The sequence below is a fragment of the Odocoileus virginianus genome, chromosome 18 (assembly GCF_023699985.2).
Source record: "Odocoileus virginianus isolate 20LAN1187 ecotype Illinois chromosome 18, Ovbor_1.2, whole genome shotgun sequence".
NCBI lineage: Eukaryota > Metazoa > Chordata > Mammalia > Artiodactyla > Cervidae > Odocoileus > Odocoileus virginianus.
Window position 1 is genome coordinate 38,673,648 of NC_069691.1, and position 13,768 is coordinate 38,687,415.

A 13,768-nucleotide genomic window follows, 5' to 3' on the forward strand; every position below is an offset into this window, starting at 1 on the left:
AGACCCTGATGCTGGGAAAGAGTGAGGAGAAGAGGGCAACAGAGGATGTGATGATTGGATGGCATCATTGACTCAATGACATGAGTCTGAGCAAACTCCAGAAGATAGTGAAAGACAGGGAAACCTGGTGTGCTATCGTTCATGGGGTTGCAAAGAGCTGGATACAGCCTAGCAACTGAACAACAACAACATGGTATACTATTTCATACCTCCATGTTTTGGCTCAGGCTACTGGCCCATTTGTCAGAAATGCCTGTTTTGCCCTCCTCCCTGCCATTGTCATGGTTCACCTGGTGAACACTTTAGGTTTCAGTACATAATTCAAGATTTCCTTCTTCTATATGGCCCTTTTGGGGTAGAGCTATGGGTAAATAAGTAACTGTGAGGAACAGAGAATAAGTCTGCTCTGATCATTTCAAAAGTTACCACAATATTAAAGAAGACTTCAGAACAAGAAATATTATCAGAGATATTAATTAAAGATAAGTGAGTCAATTTACAAAGACACATAACAATCTTAAATAAAAATGAAACTAACAACCTTTAAAGTATATGAAGAAAACTTGATGGAATTGAAAGCATAAATACAAATCGATAATTATAGTTGGAACCTTTAACCCTCTGCTTTTAGAAACTAGTGTAACAGGTAGAAAATAAATAAATGGGGATAGAGAGGACCTAAACAACACTATGAACCAACTGGACCTAAGTGTAGTTTTTGGAACACTCTAGCCGCCAGTAGAATACATTTTCTTTTCAAGTGCACATTAAAAGAGCTGAGGCCCTGCCTAAATTAAAAGAGCTAAGGCCCTGCCTAAAGGGCTTATAGTCTATCTACAAAGATGCCACGTGTGCCAAGGAAATATCAGGAGAAGAAAAAAAAGGCATGAGAATTAGTGCCTTGAGGGCTAAAGGATCCCAAACAGACTATGACAACTTTTACTGCCAGTACCACCCTTTGGTATTTAACCACACAATGTCTAATTTTTATTTAACTTTTCCTGTTTTGAGGCATTGTCACTATGCTGGGATTATGTAATTGTGAGCTTCAAAAGCAGAGACCACATCGTCTATATCTGTGTCTCTTCCTACAACAATTAGCACAGTGCTTGCCATTTAGATGCTAAAAAAAAAAAAGATTTAGAGTAAATGGGGTTCAGAGAGGGTCAGGTATTTTCCATGGCCATCAACTCTGCTCCAGACCAAAGTGGGTGTTGCCACTTTAACTGTGGTGTCTGGGCTGAAGACCAAGACTTAATTGTTGATGACCGTCCCTTCACTGCTAGCCATTGCTAGGTACAGTGGGTTCACAAAGAGAGTTCTCAAAAGTCCTTAAGAAGCCAGATGTGATGGCTGTGGTGCTTCAGTGGCCACAGCCCTGCAAAAGGCAGAATGCCAGGGCTGCACTGCAGGAAATTGATAGTCCACTCTGCTCACCTCCCACAGGCTGAAGTTCACCTGCATTCTGTTGCATATTTGTCAGTGGATGTTTTAAGGTACATCCTACTGCCCTGGGTCAACTGCCTCAAGGATTTTCCCCCAGTTGTATTCATTTGTGCATATAGATTCATTAGTTCTTTAAAGCTGAAAGTATAGAAAATTATAAAGAAAAGATCAGTTTTTCAATAATCCAGAAATAGTAACTTTTAACATTTTGCTATGTATTATATAGAGATCAAATTGCCAACATCTGCTGGATCATCGAAAAAGCAAGAGGGTTCCAGAAAAACATCTATTTCTGCTTTATTGACTATGCCAAAGCCTTTGACTGTGTGGATCACAATGAACTGGAAAATTCTGAAAGAGATGGGACTACCAGACCACCTGACCTGCCTCTTGAGAAACTTATATGCAGGTCAGGAAGCAACAGTTAGAACTGAACATAGAACAACAGACTGGTTCCAAATAGGAAAAGGAGTATGTCAAGGCTGTATATTGTCACCCTGCTTATTTAACTTCTATGCAGAGTACATCATGAGAAACGCTGGGCTAGAAGAAGCACAAGTTGGAATCAAGATTGCCGGGAGAAATATCAAAGACCTCAGATATGCAGATGATACCACCCTTATGGCAGAAAGTGAAGAAGAATTAAAAAGCCTCTTGATGAAAGTGAAAGAGGACAGTGAAAAAGTTGACTTAAAGCTTAACAGTCAGAAAACTAAGATCATGGCATCTGGTCCCATCACTTCATGGCAAATAGATGGGGAAACAGTGTCAGACTTTATTTTTAGGGGCTCCAAAATCACTGCAGATGGTGATTGCAGCCATGAAATTAAAAGACGCTTACTCCTTGGAAGGAGTTATGACCAACCGAGACAGCATATTAAAAAGCAGAGATACTAGTTTGCCAACAAAGGTCCGTCTAGTCAAGGCTATGGTTTTTCCAGTGGTCATGTATGGATGTGAGAGTTGGACTGTGAAGAAAGCTGAGCACTGAAAAATTGATGCTTTTGAACTGTGGTGTTGGAGAAGACTCTTGAGAGTCCCTTGGACTGCAAGGTTATCCAACCAGTCCATCCTAAAGGAGATCAGTCCTGGGTATTCATTGGAAGGACTGATGCTGAAGCTGAAACTCTAATACTTTGGCCACCTCATGGGAAGAGTTGGCTCATTGGAAAAGACCCTGATGCTGGGAGGGATTGGGGACAGGAGGAGAAGGGGATGACAGAGGATGAGATGGCTGGATGGCATCACCAACTTCGATGGACTTGAGTTTGGGTGAACTCCAGGAGTTGGTGATGGACAGGGAGGCCTGGCATGCTGTGATTCATGGGGTCACAAAGAGTCAGACACAACTGAGCAACTGAACTGAACTGATATAGATGATAAATATACATATATAGAGAGTGTATGCATGTGTGTAAATTTCATGCTGTCCGAACTGCTTTTTCTCCCAAACAAATACACCATGAAAGTTAAAGTGAAAGTTGCTCAGTTGTGTCCAACTCTCTACAACCCCATGGAATATACAGTCCATGGAATTCTCCAGGCCAGAATACTAGAGTGGGTAGCCTTTCCCTTCTCCAGGGGATCTCCCAACCCAGGGGTCAAAACCAGGGATCAAACCCAGGTCTCCCACATTGCAGGCAGATTCTTTACCAGTTGAGCCATAAGGGAAGCCCATAATATACCATAAGCGTCCTTTAATCTTTCCATGTCAGTATGCTTCCATCACTACATTCTGACATTTGCCTGGTATTTCACTGCTTACCATAATTTATATTAAATAATCCATTTTTTTGGCTGCTTAGAATGTTTCCCGGTTTTGATATTTTTAACAGTGTATTTATTTGTGGCTGCACTGGGTCTTCATTACTGTGTGTGGACTTTCTCTGTTGAGTGTGGGATATTCTCTAGTTGTGTGCGGGCTTCTCATTGTGGTGGCTTCTCTTGTTGCAGAGCATAGGCTCTGGAGCGGGGGCTCAGTAGTTGTGGTACACAGGTTTAGTTGTTTCGCAGCATGTGGAATCTTACCGGACCAGAGGTCGAACCCATGTCCCCTGCATTGGCATGCAGCTTCTTAACCACTAGACCACCAAGGAAGCTTCAGGTTTTGATTATTATCAACAATACTTCAGACATAAATGTTGGCGCACATATTTGCTTTGGGCTTGGGTCATATTGTAATTGGAGAAGGAAACGGCAACCCACTCCAGCAATCTTGCCTGGAAAATCCCATGGATGGAGGAGCCTGGCAGGCTGCAGTCCATGGGGTCACTACGAGTCGGACACGACTGAGCGACTTCACTTTCACTTTCACTTTATATTGTAAAAGTGGGCCAGAGACTGTGCATCTAAGACTTTCGCTACATATTTGTGATAGTGGCCTCTAGACATGCAGTACTAACACAGTAGGAACATTGTGTAAGTTATTTTCCATGCCTCATCACGTTTTTAATTTATCCATTGCTACTTGTGTTAATCCATCTGAAAGATTTTTACTGTTTTCTGTAGATGTTTTTTCACATATTAAGTAAAAAAAGGAGAGAAGAGAAAATGAAACATCAGCCAAGTGCCTCATTTCTGTGCTTTTTTGTTTGCTTGTGTGTTGGTTTGGTGTTCTCTCTTGTTCTGCTATAACCGTATCTGGAAAAATCACACATAGCCAGCTTGACTAGTGAGGAAGTCCCTTTCCCTTCCCTAGAGCATGGCAGTGGGGTGCCCACAGATTCTGGTATTACTTCCTGCTAGTTTGGAAGCACAGTGATAAACGTCTACATTTGGGATTCCCTGGGGGCTCAGTGGTAAAGAATCTGCCTGCCAATGCAGGAGACATTGGTTTGATCCCTGATCTGGGAAGATCGCACATGCTGTGGAGCAACTGAGCCCATGCACCACAACTACTGAACCTGTGCTCTAGAGCGCCGGAGCCTCAACTACTGAAGCCCAGCTTCCCTGGAGCCTCTGCTCTGCGATAAGAAAAGCCACCCCAATGACAAGGCAGTGCTCTGCAACTAGAGAGTAGCCACTGCTCTCCACAACTATAGAAAAGCCTGCATGACAATGAAGACCCACAACAGCCAAAAATAAATAAATAAAATTTTTAAATGTCTGCATTTATCAGTGTCATCAAACTTTTCCATTACCTGTCAAATATCAAATTCTTTCCTAAGGCCTGATTTCTTTCCTAAACACCTGGGTTGGTGTTTGTGATGTTGGCTACATTTCTCTTTATCTACTTTTTTGCACATTGTGGTCTACAGATGAACTGTGAAAAGAGAGCCATATATGAAACTTTGAGAAAAATTGGAAACCAAGAGACCAGGATGCTAATACTTCCTTTGCTAGTACTTCTAATACTCCCTGTGCTACCCAGAGGTACGCAGGTTACTTAGCCTTTGTTGGATCTTGCTCCCTCATTGCAAATAACTCTATATCACAGTCCAGGGGTGGTATGGTGATTGTGGATGGAGAAGAAACCTATAGCAAGCCCTTATTAAATATGTACTTGTGCCAGATACTATGTATATGTTATCTCATGAATTAGACATTGTTTACTTCCATTTTAAAGATGAGGAATCTGAGGTTCGGAGATATGAGTTAAATTTGCAATCTAAGTTTGCCTGACTCCAAAGACTTTTCAAGGTATGAGTATATAAACAATGATGGGAGTCTTTTCATTCATGTGTTAGTTCATTAAGTATTTATTCAAGACCTACTATGACTTACCAAGCACTGTGCTCAGATCAAGGAATTCAGTGGTGAATCAATTAGATATGTTTCCTGCCTCATGAAGGTATCAGTCAGCTGAGGGGAAAAGAGACATTAAAAAGAAGACACAAGTATATGGTTACCAATTGTGATTAGTACTGTGAAGAAAAAGGAGAGGATGGTGGAAAGGAATAACAGGAGAGACGTGATTCAGATTGAACAGGTCCGGGAAGACCTTTCTGAAACTGAGACCCAGAATATAACTAGGTATTAATCAGTCAAGAATGGGAAGAGCATTCCAATGTTCCTGGGTGGGTGGAATAGCTGAGGACAGAGAGCTGACCCAGCTGGTCCCCAGCAAGGCTCCTCAGGGTATGGAGATGCTCTGGAGATGGCTGCAGCCAGCTTTCGAGAGAAGGGTTGTGGCCATGTCCAAGTATGTGGTATTTCCTTAATACGTTATGTATTGGGGAAAGTCCTGTCCAGACATGGAAATGGCCTCTCCCTTCCCTTGGAAATTCTGGCATGCCATCCAGTTTTGCAACTTCCCAACCTGTTGCCAATCAGCTCTGCTGACCTATTGGCCCCACACTTGGTAGTGAAGCTCATACTATTGTTCCTCAATTGGTTTGCCATGTTCTAAGACCAATAAGGCAGAAAACTGGGTCCGAGCATGTCTGGGAACTTTTGTTCACAAGTTATCTGCACTTTACACCTGGAACTCATACACCAAAGGTTCAGACGTCCCAGAGAAAAGTTGCTTCACCTTTTAACTAGCTGTATAATCATAGACTCAGAAACCCAGCAGTGCTTATTATATGGAATCAATATTCTGGACAACGGGGACAAGGATTACAGGGAATATTTCTGGATCCTGGAAGATGAAATTAAACTACATAGTTCTTTTGGATAATTAAAAAATAAACTGAGCAACATTTCTGGATAACAGAAGAGTGAAAGTGAGTCACCCATTCCAGATAATGGAGGGAAGAACATGACTGACAGTTCTGGGTAGGAGGAGATCATTCTAGATGATGGGGAAGGATGAAGCTGGACAGAGGCAGGCAGCCCAGGTAAGGACGCAAGGTAGCAACACTTTGAGCCCGCAAGAACCAGCAAACAGGAAGAAGCAAGAGCAATGACTGCTTGTGTGCCCATCAAGCACAAACAGGGGAAGCTGCGCCCGGGGAGGAAGGTGCACTGGGATTTGTTTCTTTCCAAGGCCTTCCTTCCACTGCTGCTCCATGTGGCTTAGGGCCAGTGGGGCTCACAAAGTCTCAGATACCATGTGCTTAAATAAAGCACTTTTGTGACCCTCCCACCCCTGGCATCTTCTTTGAACTGCCCAAATGAAAGGACCTAGGAATCAGCATGGGGATGCTGAGTGGGACAATTTAGTCATTGAGACTATGAGATGTTACCATCAGAAGGGAAATTACTCATATCCAGTCTAAATCCTTCACTTACATGGTTGAGGAAACCGAGGCCTAGAGATGGGAAGTGAATGGTCCAAGGCCTCACAGGCAGATCATGGCAGACCTGGGACTAGTACCCAGAATCCCTGACTCCTAGACTGCTTCGTTAGGATGCCAGACTTGACGCCATCTCAGAGAAATAGAGACTAGCCTTTTGGAGGAAGCTTTTAGAGACAGAATGGAAAGACGAAAGGAAATGAATATGTTAACACAATTAACAAAAGTCTCCTATGAATTAGACACAGTGCTGGATGTTTCTATGTATTTTCAAGCCTCATTTAATCCTCTCAAAAATTCCCCTTGATGGGGATATTGCTATTTTACAGCTACTGAAACAGACTCAAAGTTTCAGTAACTTGTCTCAGGTTACACATGGTTGAGCCAGTGTTTGAACTCAGGTATATTGAAAACACAGCCTGAACTTTTCTACCTTAGCTGCCTGGAAACATCAATTGATTCTCAAGATCACTAAAGTGATAAAACCCAGGACAGAAATCAGGCAAGACTAGCAGCATCTGCCGTTTCCCATGGTGAGTAGGAAAAAGAGCAGAGACCTCTTTCCTAGGGCATAAAGTCAAGGTGATGACTAAGGTACAGGCTCTCCGTGCTAAATTCAGAATTCGTATTTTCGTGATATTGTCATCTGGATAAATTTAGGGTCTCTGATCTTGTTGTAGATATGGTTACCCCAGTGGTTATTTTCTTTTTGGTCTATGTACTCTCTCTGCTCTTATAAATAATATTTTTATCCCCACCTAAATCTTAAACTATTTATCCCCACCTAAAACTTACACTATTTGGTTTTTACACAGGTTATTTTAAAAATCTTGGACATAACTTACTTCTGAAAGCAAGTTGGCCAGTAACCGCGAAATCCCTCCTAGTTATTACTGAAATCCTTCTCTGCCAGTTCTTTAAGAAATTAGATCATCTCCAGATGAGTTGTTAATAAAAAAATAAATGCGGTAGCCAGTAGCATAGATATCTTCGGGCTCTTGGCCAAAAAAGAAGCCATCTGTGTAAAGGAAAACAGGCTAACAATTTTGGACTCTGGTCTCTGTGGCCACATTGAGCATTGACCTCACTGTTAATTAACCCACATTAATTGTTTTGGGCGGGGGATTGTGTTCTCTCATCACTAAAACGTCTTTTCCCCATTCAAACCACGTGGGGTTAAAACAAGAAAACAAAAGCCAAAACTGCTCCCCACACCCAAAAGCCCCTTCTGTCAGGGCTCCCAAGTAGACCCGTGAGAGCTGTTGGAGGGCTGAGAAGGGCCGGTCATCAGCACATACCATACATAGGTGGAGGGCTTGTTATTCTCAGTTTCCCGCCTCAGAGAGGATACCCCTATTGTTTCTGAAAGTGCTGACCAGGACCCACACTTCCAACTAAAATTCCTCTACCCCTGCGGCAGGAGCAGCAGCAGCAGCCGCCATAGATAAGTGTTTTGATGAATTGCAAGATGGACAGGGCTTACCATGCCCCCAGCCCTGCTGATACCAAACGCCTTTAAGATACAGCCTTTCCCATCCTAATCTACAAAGGAAACAGGAAAAAGGAACTTAAAACTCCCTGTGCTCAGACAGAAGTGAGACTGTGACTGCCCGCTTCTATGCTGTTCCTTCTTGCCTCTGACTTGTAAACAAGACCTAGTAGGACAGGCGAATGGAAAGTCACAAACCTCTGGGTGTTTGAAAGGATCCCTGGGACCTCATGCATGTCCGCAGAAACTGGATGGAGAAACTTGGGGAAGCATGGATTCTTTAGCCGGCTTAGTTCTCTGCGGAGTCAGCTTGCTCCTTTCTGGTAAGGTTTGGCTTTATTATTTTTTTTTTAAAGTTTTTTTTAACAGTTAGTGACTCTGGGCTCTCTCATCAATGCTTATTGCTGGTTAACAAGGGGCAGCTGTGACACGGACTGTTTCTCTGTGTGTCTCCATTCAATATATGGAAGGATTCACCTGGAAAGTCCTCGTGATGTGAACTGATTTTTCTAGTTTCTCTTCTGGATTATTGCCCCTTGTGTCACCACAGACGCTGTGGGGACTGATTAGGTCACTTTATTTGAAGAGACATATTTACTGTGGGACATTATTTTACTGCTCCTCATTCTAGCTTGCTTCTTTTCTATACAAAAAAAAGAACCTGGCTTTACCTGCGTCAGAGAAAATCTTCAGTCATTGAAAAAAAGTCAAATTTATGCTGAGAATGATGGGGACCCACTTAAGGCACTGTCCAGAGTGTCATTTTTAAAAATGAGAACAAAAATGCTTTTCTATAAAGGTTTCGTATTTGCATCCTATTTTAATCAAAGTGGTCAAATGCTCGGCTTTTTGTTTGTTTGTTTGTTTGTTTTTTACTATAGTTGGGGTCAGGGAGATATGGGTTATATAATTCGTATTTTATTTTAAAAACTATTTGGCATATAGTGATATGTAAAGTCTTCACTGGCCCTGTGAAATGAAAGTTTAGGCAATTACCCAGATCACTGGCCTCAGGAGTGTATTGAAACCTATTGTGGGTTTAAGGAATGGTTGGCCTGAGTATAGATTTAAGGTGTTTGTTGCTCAGGTTCTCTAGATGGCGGCGTGGCTCGTACTTTACTTACCCTATGGGATACCTAAGAAAGTGATATCAAGTCATGAAATACAGACCACAATGTAATGGCCATCAATCTCTCCCCTTCAGTTTGAAAGCATTAGAATTTATATAGGAAATGAATTTGGGAAAATTTACTGAACTTAATGATGTAGGCTATGTTATATTAGGTATACTTGGATCAAATTCTACCAAGTATCTGCTATGCTATTTTATATTTTTCATATGTTTTCAATATTATTAAATATTCAAAAATTAATCCAATAAGATAATAGAATTGTGTGGAAAGTAGTTTGTTTATAGCTCTTCAGTTTGTTGTCAATCATCAATATATTGAGGATATAGTAATATTTTAAGACTGAGTAACACAAATTGCCAGGAAATGAAAGATTATCTGAGATAGTTTCAGTATTTACGTAGAAATTGTTTATATTCATGTGGAAATAATGTTGATTTCTCCAACAATATGCTCGTTTAAGCCAAATAATTGTCATAATTTCATTCTTGATTTGCTTTTTTTCTGTGTGACATCTATCAGTGACCTTGAAATCTGGGACTGCTTCTTTATCAGGGATTATAGTAATGCAAAGCTCAGGCATGTTCAGTGGCTCTGAAATACTTCTTTAGGTTAAATACTACACACACACAAATACACACACACTCTCTGTTTTAATTCTTTTCCCCCCTTACTGACTATGTTATGGCACTTTGCGATACAGGCTTAGAAAAGCTGTCATAAAATAAAACAAAGCAGAAACTAAGACAACATTGTAAAACAGCTATACCCCAGTTTTGTTTTAAAATACTTTTAAACAAACACACACATGCACAAAAGTTATGTGGCAAAACAGTTACTCTGTGTCTGAACCTTAGTTTTCTTGAAAGTACAGTGCTAACTTCAGCAGGCTGAGACTCAAAGAGAGGGGTTTCTTGCTCTTGTTGAAAATGAAGGTTAACATCAATAACGTGGGTTTCTGGAGTAGATCTGCTGTGCTAAATCCTAACTTACATTTTCCATCTAAGCCTTCGTGAATATCAATACTGAAGGCTTAAGAGTTGCAACAGCAAGAATCCAGTATGATTATGTCTACAGGCATAGGATCCCATTCTTCAAACCAAACTCCACTGGTGGACTACAGTAATGGAGTGAGGGGTTGTTGACTTACAGACTTATCTCTCTAGTTCAGTGGGTTGTTCCTCATTCCCTACTTCTGAACAAATAGAACTAAAAGAATGTCACATTTGCCTCAATGAAGGTGACTCTGGGTGGTAGACACTAATGCATAAGAGAAAGTATGTAGCTTTTAGAAGACTTCTATCAAATCCGCCTAGATTCTGGTAGATTTCCCTCCCAGTGGAGGATCATGGCCAATACCAGCTTACAAACAAGTTCTCAGAAACATACTAAATTTCCCCTTCTCTCCCATTCTCACCAAACCAGGCTGCTCTCTCTAAAGCATTGTATAGAAAGAAAAACACTAAAACAAATCACTCTGCTTTATCATATCAACATGATCCGATGGAAAGTCTCTATAGCATACCTTCTTGCCTCTTTCCTGTCTCATTTGGCATTTTGAGTAACAACCTGGGTTCAGAGATAGTGAGTATCTTGTTTGGAGTGGCAGAGGAGATTCAGTTCTAAGGTCAGGGAAGGGGTCACAGATGGAACCTCTTGATTAGGGTAGGTCTTAGAAGGCTAGTAGCAAGCCTGAGTAATCAAGGGTGGAGGTGTGGAAGCTAAGATCAGAGACACACCTGGGAATTATTCTCAGAGGGAGGAGCTTTGCCCTCTCCCCAGACTCTCTCCTAAACACTGTCTTTGGGAGGTCTCAGCCTCTCCCTTTCAGTCCTACCCTGGGAGAACTTCCTTTGAGAGTTTGGTTCTTTTAAACATCTCCCCTGGAGAGAAGGACTTGTCCAGTTCATCTCAGAAGACTATGCTATATATCCTCCAGGGATTCATATGGGTGAGTTCCAGGTTTTTCTGACATTATCAATTCATCTCCTGGAACTTTATTCCTAAAAAAAAAGTGTGTGTGATTATGTCACCAATTTATTCCCTGTAGATGGTTTGTAGGTTAGAGCACAAAATCAGGATTCAAATAGATTTGTCTAGGCTGAAATGAAGCCAAAAGGTACCACTTCAAAATAGATAGAAGTCCAGTTATGCATTGGTGTTCAATAAATAGCTTATGTTCAGTGTCAGAGAGATCTGGTGTGTTGAGAGTTCTATCGGTGACATCTAAGTTTTGGTGATACACAAAATTTACAGGAGCCAACACATGCTTTACTTGCTAAAATGGTAATACATAGCTGTTAACTGTTTGCTTAGTAAAAATATAAGATCTGACTTAGCGATGGCAATTGCTTCAATCTACTCTGCTCAAAGCATATCCATTAAACACTGGTGACACTAAGAAATTTGACAGCAAACAGAGTAGACAGGCAGAAAGGTACATGCTTTAAACACTTTGTCACATGAGCACATTTAGTCAGGAGAGAAGAGATGAAGAAGCAGTATTTTTATGGGTTTCCATTTAGATGACACCATAGATTGATGTTGTGTTTCTCCAGGGTCTGGGATGCAGGGGTTGAGGGAGCTGCACAAAGGATAGAGTTTGACTTTATTGATAGAAACTTTCTAAAAGCCGGATCACCATCCCACCGAGGAGTAAGTTCCCACTCTGAGGAGCGATCAGGTTGGATGATGGATAGATTTTAGGAATGTGAAAAGAGGATCCTTTTCGTTTCACTATCTGTGGCTTCTCATTGACCACTTAGGAGGTAGATAAGGGTTCCGAAGAGCCACAAGATCTTTGCCTACTGAAATCAAACTGGGTATGTTTTCTGAATGTGGGCCCAGATACACTCTCTTTACACTGAATTGTAACTCAATCAACTTGGCTTAGGAGAAGAAAAAGTACATGCCCTTGGGCTGTGATGACTTTTTGAAGCCACTGCTCTGAGACTGAGGTGGAGCTCATCAAGAAGGCAGGAGGAGTACGGAGTACGGATTGTGAGGTTACATACCTGGTTGTTGTTGTTTAGTCACTAAGTCATGTCCAACTCTTTTGTGACCCCTTGGACTATAGCCCACCAGGCTCCTCTGTCCATGAGATTTCCCAGGCAAGAACACTGCAGTGGGTTGCCATTTCCTTCTCCAGGGATCTTCCCAACCCGGAGATCGAGCCCAGATCTCCTGCATTAGCAGGCAGTTTATTTACTGCTGAGCCAGCAGGGACTCTCTTACACAACTGGAGTTAAGCTCAGATTGGGTGACCATGGACCAGTTATTTGACTGCTCTAATACACAGTTATCTCATCTTTTACATTTGAAAATGCTTTTGACCCCTAGAGTCATTATAAACATCAAGTGTGATAATGCCTATGCATTAGTCAGCCAGTAAGATCTCTTAGCAAGTGAAGCTAGTATAATTGAAAGAGAAGTGTTGCTCTGAGGATCACTGTGCTTGTTTAAGACCAGTCTAATATTTTCCAGGTGGAGGAGGGGGTCACTTACTACTCATAGAAACAGTCTCCTTCTAAAAGCCCTCAATATTAGCTGGTTCCTCAAATTTCATACTGGTCTCTCCCCACTTGACGAGCCAGAACACTGGGCCTACTTTCCCGTGCTTTCTCTCACCTATCCCATTCATGGCTGTTCCACTTCAGCCTCGTCCTTCTCCATGATTGATGTATATTTTCCTCTTGGCTCTTGTTCATGCTGTTCTATCCATTTGGAAAAGACATCCCTCATACTCGCTCTGCAAACAAAATTCAACCCAATTTGCCTAGGCCAATTCTTCATGATGTTGTTCTCCTAATTCTGAGTTCCCTTACCACACAGGCTGTGTCTTTGAGCTCTGGGTACATGGATTTAGCCCAGTTAACCTCTAACATCTTTGAAAAAGGGTATTATTTCTTTACTATTCTCCATAGTGCTTGGAGTTTAATATGCCACAGTAAGAAATTTTGATATGCCACAGCAGACCTGAAAAAAAGAGAAAGTGTTTGTTGTTATACGAAGGGTTTTTAAACATTGAAATAATAAAAACAGTAATAATCAATTTCATATATATATTGCAAGTAGTAATCACTTATATATTAAAATGTTGGCTTATGTTAAATATTTGATGTAAATAAGGTTAAAAGAAATTCCCTTTCTTCTCTCAGGTGTGAAACATGAAAGGTATACTCATGAAAGTGGGTTTAACAAGAGCTTTACCTAATACTATGTATTGTATGATTGTTGAATATCATTTTAAAGATATGCATAGTTTTTATTCAATAGATATTTATTGAGTTATTGCCTGCCCATATTCATTCATTCACTCAACTATCATTTCAGTCTGAAGACATATTGAGAACTTAGTTTGTACCAAGTATTGTGTTGGATACCAGCAATGCAAAAAAAGGATGGATCATTTTTTCCCCTTGCTAAACTCACATTTTGGTAGGAAAGATAAATATAGGAGAATTAACTATAAGATGCTGTGATAAATAATATAATTATTGCTGTTGTTCAGTTGTTAAGTCGTGTCT

At 41.1% G+C, this 13,768-nt stretch overlaps 1 protein-coding gene across 3 annotated transcripts in view; it reads left to right on the top strand.

Annotated features, from left to right (window-relative positions):
* The first annotated feature begins 7,847 nt into the window (after positions 1–7,847).
* Positions 7,848–13,768, top strand: part of TEK (TEK receptor tyrosine kinase) — a 119,548-nt gene continuing 113,627 nt past the window's right edge. For 2 of the 3 annotated variants that reach the window (XM_070480595.1, XM_020887751.2), the window contains exon 1: positions 7,853–8,435. In XM_070480595.1, coding sequence (XP_070336696.1) covers positions 8,384–8,435 — 52 coding nt within the window. In that variant the 5' untranslated portion in view covers positions 7,853–8,383. Of the gene's footprint in view, positions 8,436–13,768 lie in introns of all 3 variants that reach the window. The other variant, XM_070480596.1, reaches the window with a different exon arrangement.